We start from the raw sequence: 20,256 nt of genomic DNA, 5'->3' as shown, positions 1-20,256 counted from the left end.
AGGGGCGTTCTTGGGGCCCTTGCCTGATAAGAGCTAGAGTTGGGAGCTCACCAGGTATTTCTGCAGCAAAGCTTAAAGCGGCTGCGTGCGTTCTGTCCTAGGGCTGTGCCATCTTTAGACCCGAAGTCTGGTGATTACATTTAGAGATGTATTTATAATACTGCCTGGATCCAAATTCTAGGTCAGTTTTCCAGTGCCAGGTTTTTCAATATTTTCTGACAGCCTTTGTCGAATTCCTGCACAAATTGTGCCCAATTTAGTTGCATATTAAAGCTGGACTAGATACTGAAATTGGCCCTCACCAAACAGCTGTTAGTGAATGCCATCGTGATTCGAATGCCAACTATATGCAAGTGAAATATGCTTGCTACAATACTTAGTTTAGTTGTTTTTTGTTTGTTTTTTTAATTTGTTAAGTTTTTAAGTAAGCTGCACACCCAGCATGCGGCTTGAACTCACAAACCTGAGATCAAGAGTTACATGCTTTATTGACTGAGTCAGCCAGGCGACGCCAATACTTAGGGGTTTGAGTTGGATAATTGAAGATTGGTGTGGCCCAATTCAAGTTACTTATTCTTTGGTCATGATTGAAAACTAAAAAATGTGGTTGTGTCCCTAAACAGAGGTCCATTTCATTTGCTTGCTTGTTCTGAGTAGACACAAACAAGTTCAAGCTCACTATTGTCCTTGTTGCCTTTTCTCTTCCAAAATTCTCAGCTTTTGCTTTCATTTTTGTCTTTGAATAATTGCAAAATCCAGCCTTCAAAAATAGCATTATCACATATGTGCGCTCCAAATGTATCAGCATTTGTCACAATCAGTCATTTGAAAGGGACACATGCATGGTTATTTGTTACTTAAAAATCATCACATGTAATTGTTTGCTGGATCCTTAACCCTATTACTTTCAGAGGTTGTTAAATTCTTTCATGCTTTGCAATTTTAACGTGTTGAAGCAGAGTTCTCTAATTAGTTGATCATCTCTTTAGGGTGAATTCTGAGCATTCTGAGTCGGAGTGCTAGCTGCATCAATACAGAAGATCCAGTCTGCACTCATCCCGTTCCTCTGCAGAATAGCTCACTAGGCTAATGGCTAACATACCCCTGAAGGACAGCATTCATTCCTGTGGAAGACATATGAAGAGTGCCCCCTAGAGGATGCAGTACTCTTCCCAATACCAGGAAGGAAGCACAGGGGCAAGGCCCAGGTCACACTCATTACAGTTAGCTCTCTTCCTTCCTTCCTAGCCCTCTGAAAGCTTTCAGGATTTTTTTCATTCATCTTTTTTTTTAATGTCAAGGGTTCCTACATTAAAATACGAGGAGGGTCAATTCTACATTTGTCAGATTTACACTGGGCAGCATTGCCATTCTGTCCTCAGTTGATGCTCATTGAGTGTTCTTCTGTCAACTCCTTGGCAGGTCCTGCCAACTGAAGAAAAGAGCCAGGGTGGGAATGGGGACATTGTCCTGGGAAGCAGTTCTCATGAGGGACAGCAGCAGGGCTGCCCTAAGATCGTATGCTCCGTTCTAGAAATAGGGTATGAAATTGGAATGGGGCTGTTAGGGAACATATAACTAAAAGACAAATAATATACTCCGAATTCCATTATAGTCCCAAACTATTATCTATCTAAAAGAAGACAGATGAAAGTAAAGTGTGACTCTTGGTAGTTCCATCATTTAAAAAGAAATTAAATTTCCTTTTTTTTTTTTTTTTTTTTTTTAGTATTTATTTATCTGAGGGATGGGGGTAGAGAAAGTGAGCAGGGAAGGGGCAGAGGGAGAGGGAGAGAGAACCTCAAGCAGAAAGTGCTGAGCTCAGAGCCAAGGTGGGGCTCCATCTCATGACCCTGAGGTCATGACCTGGTCTGAAAACAAGATTCGGGGGTGCCTGGGTGGCTCAGTGGGTTAAAACTTCAGCCTCCGGCTTCGGTCATGATCCCAAGGTCCTGGGATCAAGCCCCACATCAGGCTCTCTGCTCAGTGGGAAGCCTGCTTCCCTTCCTCTCTCTCTGCCTACCTCTCTGCCTACTTGTGATCTCTGTCTGTCAAATAAATAAATAAAATCTTAAAAAAAAAAAAAAAGAAAACAAGATTCGTAGGCTCAACTGTCTGAGCCACCCAGGGGGCCCACTTCCATTCTTATAATAAATAAAAATGTTAAGAATCAACACATTCAGGTCCCTGCTCCTTGATCACCTTGGCTGTAGGCTAGGGACTGAGGCAGCTTGGAGATGGTAGATCACAGCTCTTCAGGTCAGTTAGAATGAATGGCCTCCAATAAAACTCCATTGCAAAAAATGGGAGAACAATAATGTGAAGAGTACAAAAGTTGAGGAGGTAGAGCCCAAATAGTTTGTGGTAGAAAATATCCTAGGGTGGGGTGCCTGGGTGGGTCAGTTGGCTAAGCAGCTGCCTTGGGCTCAGGTCATGATCCCAGGGTCCTGGGATGGAGCCCTAGGTTGGGCTCCCTGCTCCACAGGGAGTCTGCTTTTCCTTCTTCTCCTCCCTGCTAGACTCTCTCTCTAATAATTAAATAAAATCTTAAAAAAAAAAAAAAAGAAAAAGGAAGAAAGAAAATGTCCTAGGCTGACATAGAGTGAATGGGAGAGGGGAATATTTCCCAGGGTGGAAGGGATTTAAAGATGCTGACAGTCCTTGAGAACCTGAAGAAAACTTAATTGTTGCTTCTTAATTTTCAAGAAGCTGATAAAGATGGCAAGAAAAGAAAACCTTTATCTGACAGTGAACCTGATGATAGCAAATGAGAGTCAACAGACAAATTAAGAGGCTTTGCCACAGTTATCAATGAGAATGACTATTTCCCATGAAATGGAAAGATTTAGATGAGGCAGACTTAGCAATGGTAATCAAAACCATAATGTTCTCAGATTGTAATTGCTTTTTATGAAGAGAGACTAATTTGACATTTTTGCCCAGAAAATGAAGCTCAATATTGTTTGCATTGAGAGATCTAAATATATAAAGCCAATCTGGATCTTGACTTTTCTTCCCCCCAGTGTGAAAGAATACCTACATTCTCATGAAGACTGAATTTGATATATTCATTTTTGTAGTATTTGAGGAGCAGTCAAGATTTCTGTGTATCAACAGCACTAGTTACTTCAAACAAATAAAAGTGTTCTATAGTTGCTTCATGTATCACAGATAGAAAAATAATCCATATATTGTTCAATCTTTTTTTTTTTTTTTTAAGATTTTATTTATTTGTTTGAGAGAGAGAGAGAGACAGTGAGAGAGAGCATGAGAGGGGAGAAGGTCAGAGGGAGAAGCAGACTCCCCATGGAGCTGGGAGTCTGATGCGGGACTGGATCCCAGGACTCTGGGAAAATGACCTGAGCCGAAGGCAGTCGCTTAACCAACTGAGCCACCCAGGGGCCCTACATTGGTCAATCTTGCTAGGAAATAAAATGCAACAAAATTAAAGTGTTTCATATCTAATGTTAGAAAAAATAATGCTCAACTCTGGAAAGCTTCTAGTGAAACAGCTACATTTTAATTTTAATTACTAAAGACAGTACAAATTGATGTAACTCTCATACAAAAAAATTTGGATATATGTCAGGCCATGAAAATGCATATAACCTTTGACCCTGTAAATCCCACTACTGGGAATTTATACAAAGAAAATCAAAAACAAAAGAAAGAAGGAAAAAAGTCTCCGTATATAAATATGTTGTAGGAATAAGCAACAAACTGGAAACAACCTAAATGTCTAGTAAGGGGAGTGGGGAAGTAAATTATACAACTATACAGAATAGAGGTTTTAAAGTTGACAAATAGACTTTATAGCAGCATTTTTTTAAAAAGGCAAGTTATAACATTGTACTTCTGTAATGATTAAAAATTTAGAGAGATGATGTATTTGGAAAAAGATGAAGTGGACATATAGTTGTTCACAGTGATAACATCAGATGTGAATTCTCTCACACTTTATGTCACGTTTTCATATATGTCAAGAAATATATTCATATTATCAGATGCATAAATCTGAAATTCAAAATAACTTGATAAAGATGTCCAAAAAAAGTGCTTTATGAAAAGGATGATGTTGGGAAAGATTCTTATTTTGTGATTCCTTTTGTCCTTCTGAACACACTACTTAGCTAATAGTAGATGAGTGGTAAGTTTGCGTGCTGCTTAAGGTCAAGAATTTCTAGTTAACCAAATGCCCCATGTGCCCAAGTGTCTCCATGCCAGACAAAGCCCAGGAAAGAACAAGAATGCTTTTGGCCCTGGCTGCGCAGTTACTCTCTCCTATATAGTAAATATTCATCCACGGTATAGTAAAAAATATATATTATATATATTAGGTGCTAGAGCCTAATACAAGACAAGAATTCAATCTAAAAACTTCTAGAAAGATAATTAAAATATTTCTAGTTTTAATTGTGTTATTCACAAAACTGATGACACTGGAGTATTTTCCTCATGTGAAACAACAATCGGTATCAAATGTTACACCTAACACAAAGAACTAATGTTTAATCATTTTCATGTCATTATTTGTGAGTACTCTTCTGTTTCAAAACTAATTAAATTTGCCTTCTGCATTTTGTTGCAGAGTTTTGGAACCAGCTCCTTTGGAATGCTCTAACAGCTTGATGGCCTTGTCAGAGTTTTCAATATTTCTAAGCAGAGTCTCTAATCTTCTCTTAATTTTCTTCTGATCTTCAAGAGCACAGCCGATTACTATGGACTGAAACTTCTGGTCAACAGGCCCAGGTGGCACCTCGGATGAACACGCACTGTATAGTGACATCAAGTGACTCTTGGCATTTCCCAGATCATCCAGAAACTTACTGACCACCTCATCAATGATCCTGGTGGCATGCTTTAGGGATTCTTGCTGCTGGGGGTTCCTAATTGTTTCTACTGAAACTTCAACGGTGAGGGTTCGTCCCATCAAACGGTTGGCCGTCAGATTTAATTCTTCTCTTTCTCCTAAACGTAGAAAGTTTGAAACAGCCATCAATATGAGACATAAACTTACCTATGTTGAGAACACTAAAGGCATTTATTTGTGGCTATTTTCTGTAAGTGCCTCGGCTATGAAATTTTTAAAGTTAAAAGTCAAAATTATATCACATAAGATTAACTGATGAACCGTATTATATTACAGAGAGAGGTTGCAGAATACCTTTCCCTGAAGGTCTTCCTTTTTTTATTTTTATTTTTCGAGAGAGAGAGAGAGCGGGGGAGAGGGAGTATGCACACCTGCATGCAGGCAGGGGAGGAGCAGAGGGAGAGAGAGAATCTCAAGCAGGCTTCATGTTCAGCCTGTGAGCCTGACATGGGGACTGATCTCACAACCCTGAGATCGTGACCCGAGCCAAAATCAAGAGTTGGATGCTTAACTGACTGAGCCACCCGGGACCCCTCCCTAAGTCTTTATGCATGGGATACCAGATGACTTCTCTAGTAGTCACATTTGAAAAAGTTTGGGCAGGTGTGCATCTGTAACTGGGATGGAGTTTAAGTTTTAACATAGAGTGAATAGTGCACCTGACCAGGGTTTTGTGCTGGTTAGAGAAGATATCAGACACGATGGATGTCTTGTAAGGAGGTGCATGTAGGGGAGGAAAAATAATTTCCCCTGTACCTTTCTGAGTTCTTGGTTGAGAAACCCTGTAATAAAAAGATTAACAAGAAGAAAAGCAGAAGCTTATGGATGTGTATATTTCACATATACATGGGAGATTTTCAGGGACCCTGAGATGGCCCACCTCCCTGAGACGGATGGCCCAAGCCACCACCTTTCTAAAAACCATGTTCAGCTAAGGACTAAGACGTTGAGGGAGGCCTTCCCCTCCTGAGTGAGGTTACTGGGAAAAGCAAGATAAACCAGGGTTAAGGTTGTTTTGCAGATTCAGGAGGTGCCCTCTGCAGAGATTAGAGTTTCTTGGATTTACAGTCATCCTTCTCTTCCTGGTACACAGAGGGAGGCACATTTACAAATGGAAATATCCTTTATACATTTAAACTTCCCTTATAAAAGAATAACTTCTACTCTGTTTCCAGAGCTTCTCCTGTGTCTGCAGCTTCTCAAAAATAATCAGCTTGAAATAATTGTTATGCCAAAGAGCCATACTTTGGGGTGGCATATTTTGCATGTGAATCAAACACAACGCCCCAATTTTGGCTGAGCAAACTTAGCCAGGATAGTGGATAAACAGCTGGCCTCAGAATTAGGCACTGACTTCATCCTTGCCAGGGAAATTTAAGCAGGCCAGTGGTGTAAGTCTTGGCCAGCACAGAGAGGCAATGTGGGAAAAGGGATCCACATTTCACTATTTATATGAAAAAGTCAGCAACTTCCTCTTTGTCCTGGTTCTGTAACTCTCTTCCTAATTCATCACTCTTTGGCCAGGACGGTGCTGTGTATGTCTAACAGTTAAGGGCCTGGAGTTAGAAGGCACTCTCATGGCACCAGCCGCTGGCCCCTCAGCTTGTCTTGGGAGGCGCCGGAGCAACCAGGTTAGGAGGAACACTGCCAGTGAGAGGAAACCACAAGTGCCCTGTTCCTCCATGGGGAGTCATGCTTTTCATATAGAAATGATAGCATGTTTTTATATTAATGGGGTTTTACTGGGCCCATAATTTCTTTCCTCCGCATTTTCTCTCCTTCCTCTCCTTAAATTACACCCCAACCTCTCTCTTTTTGTCTTCTCTGCTTTTATAGCTTCTACAGTCCAGTAACTTCTGAGGAACTGAAGTTAGGAATGTGAACCAAAGGCAACGCCTTTTACTGCTTGGGGCCACCTCTCCCAGAGCTTGGAGGCCTTTTTGACTACTTCTAGCCATGCCCTTGAGGGAGGGGGCAGGCCAGAAGGTGCCCTTTGGGTAAGTGGCTCCTGTAATAAGCCGACAGCTGCAGCTGCTGTCCACGCTCATGGGAAATGCTGAAGCCAACTGTACAAATTCCTCAAGTTAGCGAAAACGGACCTAAACCCCATAAAGGAATGGAAAAGATGAGCTCCCTTCTGTGGAAACGCTCTCACCGTCGCTGATCTGCCTCATGTCCTGGCTATTTTGGATGCTGTGGATCATTTCCAGGAGGATTTCTTTCTCTTGCTCAACAGCAGTTGCTGCTTCTCTCAAAGCTTCCACCCTATATGAATTGGGAAAACAAAAGTTACCACATGGAAGTTTACTTTTCCTCATCTCATTTGCTCCAACAGTTTAAAGATCACTAGGAATACTTCCAAAAATTCTTTATCCCTCTTTAAAATTTAAAAAAAAAATTCTGTTGTTTTATTTTATTTTTTTAAAGATTTTTATTTATTTATTTATTTGACAGACACATCACAAGTAGGCAGAGAGGCAGGCAGAGAGAGGGGGGAAGTAGGATCCCCACAGAGCAGAGAGCCCGATGTGGGGCTCGATCTCAGGACCCTGAGATCATGACCTGAGCCTAAGGCAGAGGCTTTAACCCACTGAGCCACCCAGGCACCCCTCTGTTGTTTTAAATCCCCCGACCCCACTCCCACTTTCCTCCCCACTCGTATGGCAATCATTCTATTCAGTGTTTCTCTATTTTGTATTTTTTCTTAACAATATCTATATTTGTGTTTTCATCTATTTTCAATTTATATCTCATTGTTTCTTTCTTCACTCAGCATTATATTGTTAGGAACCATCCAGCTTCCTAGCTAAAGATCTAGTCAGTCACTTCTGATTACTGCATAGCCTTCCATGTATATCCACCTGATTTTACCTCCGCTCTCCCAGTGGAAACGCTCACTTTGTCTCCTCACTTTTCATCACCACAAAAAAACAAAACAAAACAAAACAAAACAAAAATGCTTCAGCGAATACATGTCCCCTAAGGACTTCAAAAAGAATCTCCTTACAATAGACCCCAGGGCAGAAGTGCTAAGACACACGGTATGTGCACCCTCAATTTAACTCAGTGCTACCACGGCTTTCCAGAATGGCTAGACTACACCATTGTCGGGAAGCAAGCATTCTTACCCTCCTCCTTAAAGTCCCCTTAGCTGGACTACAAATCAAATAGATACGAGACAAAGTAACAGGAGAAAATAAAATTTAATAGTATACATACGGGGAATCCACATAGACATGGAAATTCGAAAGACAGGCAAAATGAAGTATGTGTTATTTTGAATGAAGGAGAAGGGGGTACGGGTTAGGGTTACACTTAGGGTACGGTTAGGCTTACACTTCACAGGGTGATGAGCAGATGTTTGGTAATTAGATGTTTGCCCTGCCACACAGATGAGCCACTCAGATAAAATTTATCTCTGCTTATAACCTTTATTCTGGGAAAGACCCCTAATTTAGATTCTTCTGTGTGGTTAAGGAAGGGGCAGAAATTTCCTGTGAGCCTGCAGGCTCTCAAGTGCCTTCAGCTTTAAATAACCTACACACCAAAGTGGCACATTTGGGGTGGAGGGCCTATCCTGAACTCCTTCGCAATATTCCCAGCAGCAAAGCATAGGAATCCCTGTGTCCCTACAGCCCTACTGATACTCAGCATTTTCCAACTTTCTATTTGTTGCCAGTCTACTAAAGTACACAGTGATATGTTCATACTTAATTTGCATTGCCTCTCATTACTAATAATTTTTTTTAAGATTTTATTTGTTTATTTGACAGAGAGAGAGAGATCACAAGTAGGCAGAGAGGCAGGCAGAGAGAGAAGGGGAAGCAGGCTCCCCGCTGAGCAGAGAGCCTGATGTGGGGCTCGATCCCAGGACCCTGAGATTAAGACCTGAGCCTAAGGCAGAGGCTTAACACACTGAGCCACCTAGGTGCCCCTCATTACTAATAATTTTGAACGTCTCTTCGTATTCTTGTTAACCTGTTCATAGCCTTTGCCTGTTTTGTTTTCCCCTTTTTCAAACAGGGGTTATTGTCCTCTTGTTGGTTTGTTTACTCAAGGAATTAATCCCATGTTAGTTATAGACATTATAATCATCTTCTTCCATCGTATCAAATATGAATTTTGTCCGGGATAGCCTTCACTGAATAGATAATCCTTACTTTGAAGTGATCAGATTAATCTTTTCTTGGGTTTTTTTTTGCCTTACGGTTTATGCTTTTGAAGTTTTACTTCAGGTTTTTCCCATCCTAGCTCATAGGTGTTTTCCTACCCTTCTTCCTATTAACTTTATTGCTTTACCTTCTCGTATTTATGTCTTAGTCCATCTAGAATCCACCTATTTGTGTTTAGGTAACGATTTTGTTTTATTTTCTCCAAATAATGAACCATTTTCCCCCAACATTATATCCACCCCAAATCCATCTTTCCTCCAATGATTTATAGACTGTCTGCTCTGAAATCTCTATTCTATCCACTAGTGTATTTGACTCTTCTTACAACAACACCCATTTTTAAAAAATAGCAGTAGCCTTGTAATATGCCTTAATATTGGTAGAACCAGCCCTCAAATCTTCTTTAAAGATAACTTAGCTATTTAGACTTTTAATTCTCCATATTAACTCCCGAGTAAGTTTATTGGGTTTGTCAAAGAAATGGGGTAAATCTGGCATCTTTAGAATATTGTCATTCTATTCAAGGGCATGATAATGTCTCTCTGTATATTCAGATTATCTTCTATATTCTTTATTAGAGTTTGAAGTATTCTTAAGAGTAGTATTTGTGGACTCTTTTGAGTGCTTTGATTGTTTGTGGAGATTGTTCTTGTAAATAATACATTTATTATTTTTTTAAATGTTTTTTAAAAGTAATCTCTATACCCAATATGGGGCTCAAACTCATGACCCCAAGATCAAAAGTCACATGCTCTTCAGACTGTCAGCCAGGTGCCCCATGAATAATATATTTTAAATTATAATTTCTTGCTGGTTATTGCTGGTTAGAGAAATGCTATTTCTGTAAGGTTCATCTTGTAACTAGTAATGGATTTATTTATTAACTTTAATGATTTGTCTTTTGATTCTGATTCTTCTAGATTTTTTTTTTAAGATTTTATTTATTTATTTGTCAGAGAGACAGCACAAGCACACAAACAGGGGGAGCAACAGGCAGAGGGAGAAGCAGGCTCCCCGCTGAGTAAGGAGACCAATGTGGAACTCCATCCCAGACCCTGGGATCATGACCCGAGCTGAAGGCAGATGTTTAACCCCCACCCAGATGCCCCTGATTCTTCTAGATTGATGATTGTATCATCTATACAAAATGAGAGTTTTAATCTCTTTCTTTGTATTATTGACTAAAGCCCTCTTACTTTATTAAACAGTGGTGATGACAGAGAACATCTTTTTCTTTTCCTGAATTTAAAGGAAACACCTCTGTAGGTTTTTGGTATAAAGCCCATATCAAACTATAGAAACACTACTTTCCCTAATTCCCCGAAGTGTAAACACACATGCACTTACTACACATTCACATGAACACGCCCAGTCACTAAAGAAAAGTCTCGGGGCGCCTGGGTGGCTCAGTGGGTTAAAGCCACTGCCTTCGGCTCAGGTCATGATCCCAGCATCCTGGGATCGAGCCCCGAGTCGGGCTCTCTGCTCAGCAGGGAGTCTGCTTCCTCCCTTCTCTCTCTGCCTGCCTCTCTGCCTACTTGTGATCTGTCTGTTAAATAAATAAATAAAATCTTTAAAAAAAATAAAAATAAAGTGCTTTAAAAAAAAAAAAAAAAAGAAAAGTCTGTGGAATCATGAGAGCAAGAGAAAAGAAAATCCTGTATCTTTAAAGTGCTTTGTTTTCAGGGCACTTCTTGTTATACGTTACCCCGTATGTAAGTTGCCAACTTTTGCAAAATGAACAGTGACAGACTTATTCTCAGTGTTGAGATGGCCTTAGAAACATGAGATCATGGAAGATCTAATCCTGACTGCTGCTGTAAGTGGGCACGGAAGGAGCAACTTCACTAATGTTTGAGCACCTGTCCATTCCATTTAAGGCGTCCCTACCCACCCCAACCACACATCTGCCTTTTCCCCAACAGCCATCCACCTGTTATACCCCAAAACAGTACTGAGAGTCCACAAAGTCACAGGGTCTCTCTGTTCATCAAGATACTAAATATATGTTGAACTTTGTGTCTATAAGGGCTAGTAAAAGCAAAGAGCTGGTAAGATTCTTACATGACAAATGTGGCTGGAAAACACAATAAAAAGGTCTTTTTTTTTTTTTTTAAAGATTTTATCTATTCATTTGACAGAAAGAGACACAGCAACTGAGAGAGAGAGAACATAAGTGGGGGGAGTGGGGTTGAGGGAGAAGTAGACTCCCTGGAGAACAGGGAGCCTGACGCGGGGCTCCATCCCAGGACCCTGGGACCAAGACCCGAGCTGAAGGCAGACGCCTGATGACTGAGCCACCCAGAACTGTCTTCCGTAAAATAGCAATAATACAACAGCAGGCCCACTTCCAGCACCATCCATTACGTGCTTACACATTTCACATTAGCAAACTCTCAGACAGAGAAACTAGGGCCCAGTACAACTCAGAGAGAGACTGAGTTGGCACTAATATGAAATATTTATGCTAAAAACACAAACCATGACTCTAGTGTTTAAATGACACAGATGAATCATGTGATTGGTAAATGAGAGGATGCTGAAAGAAGAGATGAATTTTTCAAGACTCATTGGAGTTTGTACTCAAATGTACAATGATAGAGAATCTAATATTATTCAAAAAAGGAAGGCTTCATTTACAACATGTTGTAACAGCAAGTTCAGGGAGTTGTTAACAAGAAAATGGTTTAAAAGGGGACACTCTAGGGAAAAAAATAAGTATCATAGAAGGAAGATATTTTGCCATTAAATGAGGCCAAATACAGAACTCATTAGATGGAAATTTTGAGTCTTTTAGTCCCCCCCGCCAATACTAGAAATTGCCAGGGCATTTTCCCTGTGAAAAACAGATTTCATCTTTTATGGAACTTCTCATATACGTTTTTATGTATACCTTTTTCATCTCATAGCAAAGATAAAATGCCATTCTTCAGAATGTAAAGATTTCAAGGGTTTGTTTGTTTTTTTGGCACCATTGACATTTGCTGTTACCTCTAGCTGAACCTAGATCTCTACTTAGTTTATTTCAGTAATATCTGTACTGTTTCTCAGCCACTGAGATCTTTAAATTCATCTCACATATAAATCTGTCTACAACCTTTCCATTTAGTTCTAGAAAATTGTTAACCATAGTATCTTCGAATATTTCCTGTCCTCCATTCTATTATTTTCTTCTGGAACTCTGGTTAGACAAGGTTGGACAACCTCACCTTAGCCTTCATGTTTTTTTAACACCTCATTTGACAACAATTCTCTTGGCAGAGAAGGGTGGTTATGTTTTTACTAACTGATCCTAGAAGAGCTACATTTCCAAAATTGGTTAAGTACTTCTCCTCATAACAAGGCTGGCCTGAGTTGTACTCCTGGAAAACTCTATGCCTGCAACTGCAATGAAGCCGGCTTTGACAAAAAGAAATTTTAGTCAGAAAATTCTTATGAGGGCAAAAGTGAAGTGTACACATTCTCAGCTAGTCTTTGGGTCTCCCACACCTCACAAGTCTCTGCAGCCTAGCAATCAAAAGGACACATTGTTGGGGCACCTGGGTAGCTCAGTGGGTTAAGCCTCTGCCTTCGGCTCAGGTCATGATCTCAGGGTCCTGGGATTGAGCCCTGCATCAGTCTCTTTGCTCAGCAGGGAGCCTGCTTCCTCCTCTCTCTGCCTGCCTCTTTGCCTACTTGTGATCTCTGTCTGTCAAATAGATAAATAAAATCTTAAAAAAAAAAAAAAAAAGGACACATTTGTTGAGAGAAGTAGAGGCCCGAGAGCAACTTCACCAGATGGAGGCTACTGTGGATCCATCAACTAACAGCAGGCAGTGAAGCTGTGATGACTTTTCCATCATGCTGTTCAAACTAGCTCTGCCACTCATAGGCTTTGTAATCTTGAGCAGTTAAGTTCTCATTGCCTCAATTTCCTCACTTAGGAAAAAGGGATAATGAAAGGGTGGTTTGTGACTGAAGGAAAGCAGGTTAAGAGTATAACACAACGGGGTGCCTGGGTGGCTCACTGGGTTAAGCCTCTGCCTTTGGCTCAGGTCATGATCTCAGGGTCCCAGGATCAAGCCCTGCAGGGGGCTCTCTGCTCAGCAGGGGGCCTGCTTTCCCCCCCCCCTTCACCTCTGCCTGCCTCTCTGCCTACTTTTGATCTCTCTCTCTCTCTCTCTGTCTGTCAAATAAATAAATAAAATCTTAAAAAAAAAAAGAGTTTAACACAATGACTAACAGCACTGACTAAAACAATTATATTTATGAGTTGACACGTGTGGTGTGTCTACAATTGGTGCTGGCAAACAGCTTTGTGGTATTTATGACACACTTAGCATTACAAACTCAGGCTTATAAATAACAAGAATCTGTACTTTCATAAAAAGGAAGGGAACAGGCAAATGCTCCTATCATGAATTTATCTGAAAAAAAAAAAAAAATTCTTTTTTTCTTTTTTTAAAGTAGGCTCCACACCCAGTATGGAACTTGAACTCATGACCCTAAGATGAACACCTAAGCTGAAATTTAGAGTCAGATGCTTAACCAACTGTTTACAGGGACCCCCCCAAAAAATAACTTCTAAAACAAATTCTAAAAATCATAGTCCCACCTCGTATTTAATATTTTTATACCCAAGAAAAAAGAGTTGGCGAGGATGAGGAAAAAAAAAAAAAGGAACCCTCAATGCTCTGTTGGTGGAAATGCAAACTGGTGTAGCCACTATGGAAAACAGTATGGAGCTTCCTCAAAAAATTAAAAATGGGGGCACCTGGATGGCTCAGTTGGTGGACTGTGTAACACTTGATCTTGGGTTTGTGGGTTTGAGCCCCATGCTGGGTGTAGAGATTACTTAAAAATAAAAATTGAACCACCCTATAATACCCAAAGAATATAAAAACACAAATTAGAAAGGATATATGTACCTTTATGATTATTGCAGAATTATTATGGAAGCAGCCCAAGTGTCCATTGATACACAGAATATTATTCAGCCATAAAAAAGAATGAAATTTTGCCATTTGCAACAACATGGATGAAGCTTGAGAGTATAAGGCTAAGCAACATTAGTCAGTCAGAGAAAGATAAATTACATATGGTTTCACTCACATATGGCATTTTAAAGAAACAAAACAAATGAACAAAATGGGGAGAAAAGAGACAAACCAAAAAAACAGACTTAATTATAGAGAATAAATGGGCAGTTACTAGAGGGGAGGAATGTAGGGGGATGGGTGAAATAGGTGAAGGGGATTAAGAATACACTTACTTTTTTTTTTTTTTTTAAAGATTTTAAAGTGATCGCTACACCCAATATGGGGCTAGAACTTACAACCCCAACATCATGAGTCACATGCTCTACTGAGTCAGCCAGATACCCCAAGAACACACTTATCTTGATGAGCACTGAGTAATACATATAATTGCTGAATCACTACACTGTACACCTGAAACTAATATAACACCAGATGTTAACTATATTGGAATTAAAATAAAGAATTAAAGTAAAAAAAAAAAAAAAACAAAAAAACCTCTCGTGGGATTCCTGGGTGGCTCAGCTCATTGAGTGCCTGACTCTAGATTTTGGCTCAGGTCATGATCTCAGAGTCCTGAGACTGAGACCTATATCAGGCTCTGCACTCAGAGGGGAGCCTTCTAGTCTTCAGGATTCTCTCTCTTTCTCCCTCTGCCCCTCCCTCTGTGCTTTCTCTCTCATAAATAAATAAATCTTTAAAAAAAAAATACCCTTGTATCTAAAGAATGTTACAACGATCACTTATATTCTAGGCAATATAAGATTTTTTTTTTTAGATTTTATTTATTTGACAGACAGAGATCACAAGAAGGCAGAGAGGCAGGCAGAGAGAGAGGAGGAAGCAGGCTCCCTGCCGAGCAGAGAGCCTGATGTGCGACTTGATCCCAGGACCCTGCGATCATGACCTGAGCCGAAGGCAGAGGCTTAACCCAATGAGCCACCCAGGTGCCCCAGGCAATATAAGATTTTTGAATAAGTCTTCCTAATCATCAGCAAAATATTAAAATACATTCCCCACTGAGACCCTTTAATATAAAAACGGAGCTGGTGTTTAATGGGACTGGTGTTAGGAGCTACTCATCACTACTGTGGCCTTAGGCAGGCCACGCAATCCCTCTGGACCTCAGTTCCTTCATTTCTAAAGAGATAACATACATGTGCCCTCCCCTACCTCAAAGGATTTTGTAAGGTTCAAATGACAATGTATATGAGAAATGGTCTTTTAAATTATAGGCTGTTGCTCAATATTAACTATGATGCTACTTGTTTTGTGACTCCTGAGACACTGGCACACCCTAAGAAACTTTAAGCAACAGGAAACTTTTGGCCAAATGATCCATGTCACTCCCTGCCCCAACCCTTCATTCCCTGGCTGCTGAGGAAGTCACAGCAGATGGCTGATGGCAGGGGGAAGGAGCTACAATATGACCAGTTTGGGGAAATTGGTGAACAATCAATCTCCCGATCCTATCATCTTCCCCTCAGCCATCCTTCACAACCCATCTCCCAAACATGTTCGTTACCATCCAGAGCCTTCTAGGAGCCATTCAGTACTTGGCACTCAGTAGGTGTTTGATATTTACTGAATTTGAGAACCAATTTAAATGGAATTTTGGGGGCACCTGGCTGGCTTAGATGGTGGGAGCATGTGACTCTTGGGTTTTAAGTTTAAGCGTTATGTTGGCTGTAGAGATTACTCAAAAGTAAAATCTTTAAAAAAATAAAGTAAATAAATAAATAAATGGAAATTTCACATCTTCCAGTAAAATCATACATTCTTCCATATATGATTCCTACATTTTGAAATACTATAAGCAGGAAGAGTTGGGGATCCCTGGGTAAAGAAAGATACAAATAGCTTTCTTGACATAAGAAGAATCATTTTAGGCCCCCAGCCATTTTGTGAAAGAATGAGAACAGTCACCACAAGGCCAGAAGACAGCCTCATCATATTCAAAAGGCGAAAGATTTATGCGATCTGAAGAGAAACCAGAGTATCGCCTCATCATATTCAGAAGTGAAGACAGACTACTTGATACACACTCTGATTATCTCTGTACGTTTTAAACCGCTTTGAGCACTCAGATACCAGACCAACTGGAGCCAGAGAACTGATGATGCTGACCCTTCCCGGCCCTCATGACTTTGGCTTGGACTTAGTCACCCCAGTTCCATGCTGTATTCCCCACTGTGTAAGCATCTTCATGAATATGTATGCACCCTCAGTTAAAACTTCCCCATTTTTGTCGTTCTGGGAGATGCTTCTTTGGGAACAATTGCCCCATGTTCTCCTTTACTTGTTTCAAGTAAAACCCTTCTTTTTCCTGTTCTTTGGTTTGGCTGTGTCTTTTGGCTTGACACCCACCAAGAGGCAAACCTTGGTAACAATAAGACACATCTAACTTTAAGAGAATATATGTGTAATGTATTAAGCAGTACAGCCAGTCTTCCTGGGTTCTAGGCTGGGGGATCTTGGACAAGTCATTTAACTTTCTATGCCTCAATTTCCCATTTGGAGAATGAAGGTGATAGTAACTTTCACAAAGGAATGGGGCATGGTGAAGAATCAGTGCTCATTTAATCAATCAATGTTAGCATGTATTATTTATAAATTATGGTAATGGTTAAAAAACTAACAGTAAAAGCAAGGTGTCTTGAGCCACTGATGAATGCGAAAATCGGACACCATTTAGAATTGGTCAAAAAACTGGGAAAGAGGGGTGCCTGGGTGGCTCAGTCAGTTAAGGGTCTGACTCTTGGTTTTGGTTCAGGTGATGGTCTCAGTGTTGTGAGATTGAGCCCCATATGGGGTTCAGTGCTGAGTGGGCTTGAGAATCTTTCCCCTTCCTCTCACTCCTCTCTGCTCCTCCTACTCCCACCCTCCCCCACTCCACTTTCTCGCTCTCTCAAATAAAAATAAAATCTTAAAAAAAAAAAAAAAACTGGGAGAGAAAGGAATCACCTTTTTAGGAGGAAACAAGAAAGCAGATGAGGTGGAGTCAAGAAAGAGAAAAGTATTAGAAACAAACGGGATTCCTTCAACGACACATAGAATGCTGCTTAACATTTTAAAGCATTTAAAAATCACGTACACCCGTAGTTCATACTCTAGGTCATAAAGCATTTAGCATAATTCTGTCTTCAGTTTCATATGGAAGGAGTTCTACCCCAGTTGACAAAATTAATATGGTTGGGGAACTACATGTAAACTTTTAAGTATTAAACTACAGTGTTTTATTCTACCTAAATCACTGCTTTAGTGGTCATCCTTAATATGAAATTAAACTATTAGAGCAAAATTACATAGATGTTTCTTTTACAAATAAATCTTCTAGGCATGATGCTAGTTTTTAACAATGTGGTGCTCTGTGATGCTGCCCATGTGGTTTCAAAGGAACTTTAATGGATCATCATTAGCATTTTTCTTTATTTTTACTATGTTCTAAAACACTTCTTTTGATTTGTATCACTCTTTTTTTCAAAGGAAGGAACAAAGCTTACAGAAGTCTAAAATTACTAGAGAAGTCTTTAAAATCAGTAATTAGCACACTTTAATCAGTCTTTCCTCCTCAGCTCAAGGGTTAATTAAGCAACTTACAATTTAATCACTCGTATACAGTAATCAATTCACGTCACGTTAAGCAAACATTAGAATATACGAATACTCAAACCAGAGGGTTTCTTTTTAAAGATGAGTACCTGACTGTCTTTGTACCTACCACACATGAGGTGTTAATTCAAGTTTGAGAATGACTCAGCTTGAAGAAGGGAGGGGCACTGTCCTCCTCATTCCTTTCAGAAAAAAATCTTTCCTGATTAGCGGGGAAAGAGCCCCGAAATGGTTGAGAACACACCCTCAAAGTTCGAAATATCTGGGGAGATGTGTGACTTACTTGGAATGCTGCTACATAAAAAGAAATATTCGTCAGAGGGACACTACTGATCTTCAGTCTTGTTGCACTTTCTCTGGGGAGTAATGCATCAAGCTCAACCATGGGGAAGCATTACTTTTCTCTTGTTCCATCTGTCTCATTCTGAGCAGAACCCTAGAATGTGGTTTTGGCTCAGGTTTCTCTATCATCCATGAAATCATGGTGCCTGGAGAATTTCTCATCTTCTGACTCTTTTCTCAGGGTAATAATAATAAATGCCTCAACTGCTGAGATACGCTGTGGTTCTTTAGGCACTTTCCTGGCAAATAAACACCTCTACTTGTTTTGGTATATAAATTGAGGGAGATAAAGACATACATGCACTCTTAAAATTTTTGGCTTATGTATTTCTTTGCTCACCCAGAACCTGGTGAAAACTGTGGGGGAAAAAAAAACCTGCTGTAGTTTCAGGGGGTTGTGGGGCCTTAGTAAGATTTTCATTTAACTACAGCTGCACACAATCTACACAGTAACTTTGGTGATACATTTACAGGGAGTATATAAAAGTTTTCATACGCTGTTAAGGGAAACAAGTATTTCTAAAATTTACTATACACTATTTAAAAACTGCATACAACCATAACACTATATATTATTTAATAAAATCTTATCCAGTAAAGAGGGGAAAAAAACCTGCCTATCTTACGCTTTCAGGCCAGTGACTAGCACTTTCAAGAAGGTGTCTTCTATGGAAGGAGGTACACAGTAAATACTGAGAAACTAACGGAATGGGTTAATACAGCATGCCGGGTTTTAGGGGAAAATGGAAGCTGCAGGGTCTTATTGCACCAAGCACCCAGCCACCGTTCACGCCGCAGTCCCTCCATCTGTCCTACTCGTCCCTAATCCTTGCTATCGGAGGAATCCTGGATTTGTTTTTTTGCTCCGCTGTTTTGAGGAAACTTACCACTCACCTCGAGGACCACTAAATTGCTGGCGCTCTTAAAAATGCCTAATAGGAAGAGGGGGGAAAACAACAACAACAACAACAACCAAAAACAGAACCCCTTTGGGAAGACCACATTCTGGCACTCAGAAAATTCTAGAAGTTCTGCAGACCCGGAGTGTCACAGTCTCTAACCTCAAATAACGTCACCGTAACTTTTACCTTCTCTGATTTTTCTCCGTTCCCAAACGCTCAAGTCTAGTAGAGAGAATGTGGCCACCAATAATACGCTCACAGGTTTTTGTTTAAATCGAATGCGCTTTCTCTCGGTCGGAGAGGAAAATCCACCCACAGCCAGACAAAACCGCACCACCTCCGTGGAGAAGAAATCTCCGGCAAGCAACTTCTTCGGCTGCAGCCCCCCGGGGACCGTGCCGGGCCGGCCCGTCGCGCACGGCCTCCGCCCGCGAACCGCTCACCTGAGCTCCAGCTGGTCCAGGCTCTCCAGCAGGCGGCTGGAGCGGTCGGCCATGGAGGAGGAGCGGCAGAAGCGCCCCTCGTTGGCTTTCGCGTTGATCTTCGCCTGAGCCATCTGAGCCTCCTAGGCGGGGCAGCCAAGAGGTCACCGGCCTCTCCGGCGGCGGAGAGTGGAGAGTCCGGCGGCTGCAGGCGTCGCCGTCACCGCGCGGGGCGCCCGCCTCCCTCTGACGCCCGCGGAGGGCGGCCCGGGAGGACGCGCCGACACAACCGCCGCCGCCGCCGCCGCGTGGCCAAACAAGGGCAGGCGCGCCGCCCGCCGGGCTCGGGGCTACGGTGCCTGGCAGGGAGCAGCTGCGGCTGCGGCTGCGGCAGGGTGCTTGCTGGCTGCTGGGCCTCGCGGATGGACCGCCAGGGGCCCCAGGGCCAGAGGAGAAAAGCCTGGCGGCCTCCGAGGTACCTGGAGGGGTGGACGCGGGAAGGTGAGGACCTAATGTGATCGCTGGACCTTGGTCTCCCGACTCTGGACCAACCCAGTGCCCAGCGGAGACCATCTACCGCCCCCCCCGCCCACCCGCCCCCCCCGCCCCCTCTCGGGCAGAACAGCCCCCTACCCCTGTGAGCCCTCGACTCTGCAGCCTGAATATAGCCAGCTCCCCATACACGAAGGTACCTAACGGTAGTCCATGGTTATTTATCTATTTATTTATTTTCTTAATTTGGCAGAGAGATCACAAGTAGGCAGAGAGGCAGGCAGAGAGAGAGGGAAGCAGGCTCCCCGCAGAGCAGAGCCCCATGCGGGGCTCGATTCCAGGACCCCGAGATCATGACCTGAGCAGAAGGCAGAGGCTTTAACCCACTGAGCCACCCAGGTGCCCCGGTAGGCTGTGGTTATTACTCAG

At 41.6% G+C, this 20,256-nt stretch overlaps 1 protein-coding gene across 1 annotated transcript; it reads right to left on the bottom strand.

Moving 5' to 3' along the window:
- Positions 1–3,500: 3,500 nt before the first annotated feature.
- On the bottom strand, positions 3,501–19,814 carry BAG2 (BAG cochaperone 2). The gene is made up of 3 exons (XM_080807268.1): positions 19,357–19,814; positions 7,026–7,135; positions 3,501–4,968 (listed from the first exon to the last, which is right to left on the bottom strand). Exons 1-3 carry the CDS (start codon positions 19,467–19,469, stop codon positions 4,556–4,558), a joined length of 636 nt encoding a protein of 211 aa, XP_080663394.1. The 5' UTR covers positions 19,470–19,814; the 3' UTR covers positions 3,501–4,555.
- Between the last annotated feature and the right edge of the window lie 442 nt (positions 19,815–20,256).

Source organism: Martes martes, assembly GCF_963455335.1.
Source record: "Martes martes genome assembly, chromosome: 6".
Taxonomy (NCBI): Eukaryota; Metazoa; Chordata; class Mammalia; order Carnivora; family Mustelidae; genus Martes; species Martes martes.
This window is presented reverse-complemented; position numbering and strand designations above follow the sequence as displayed.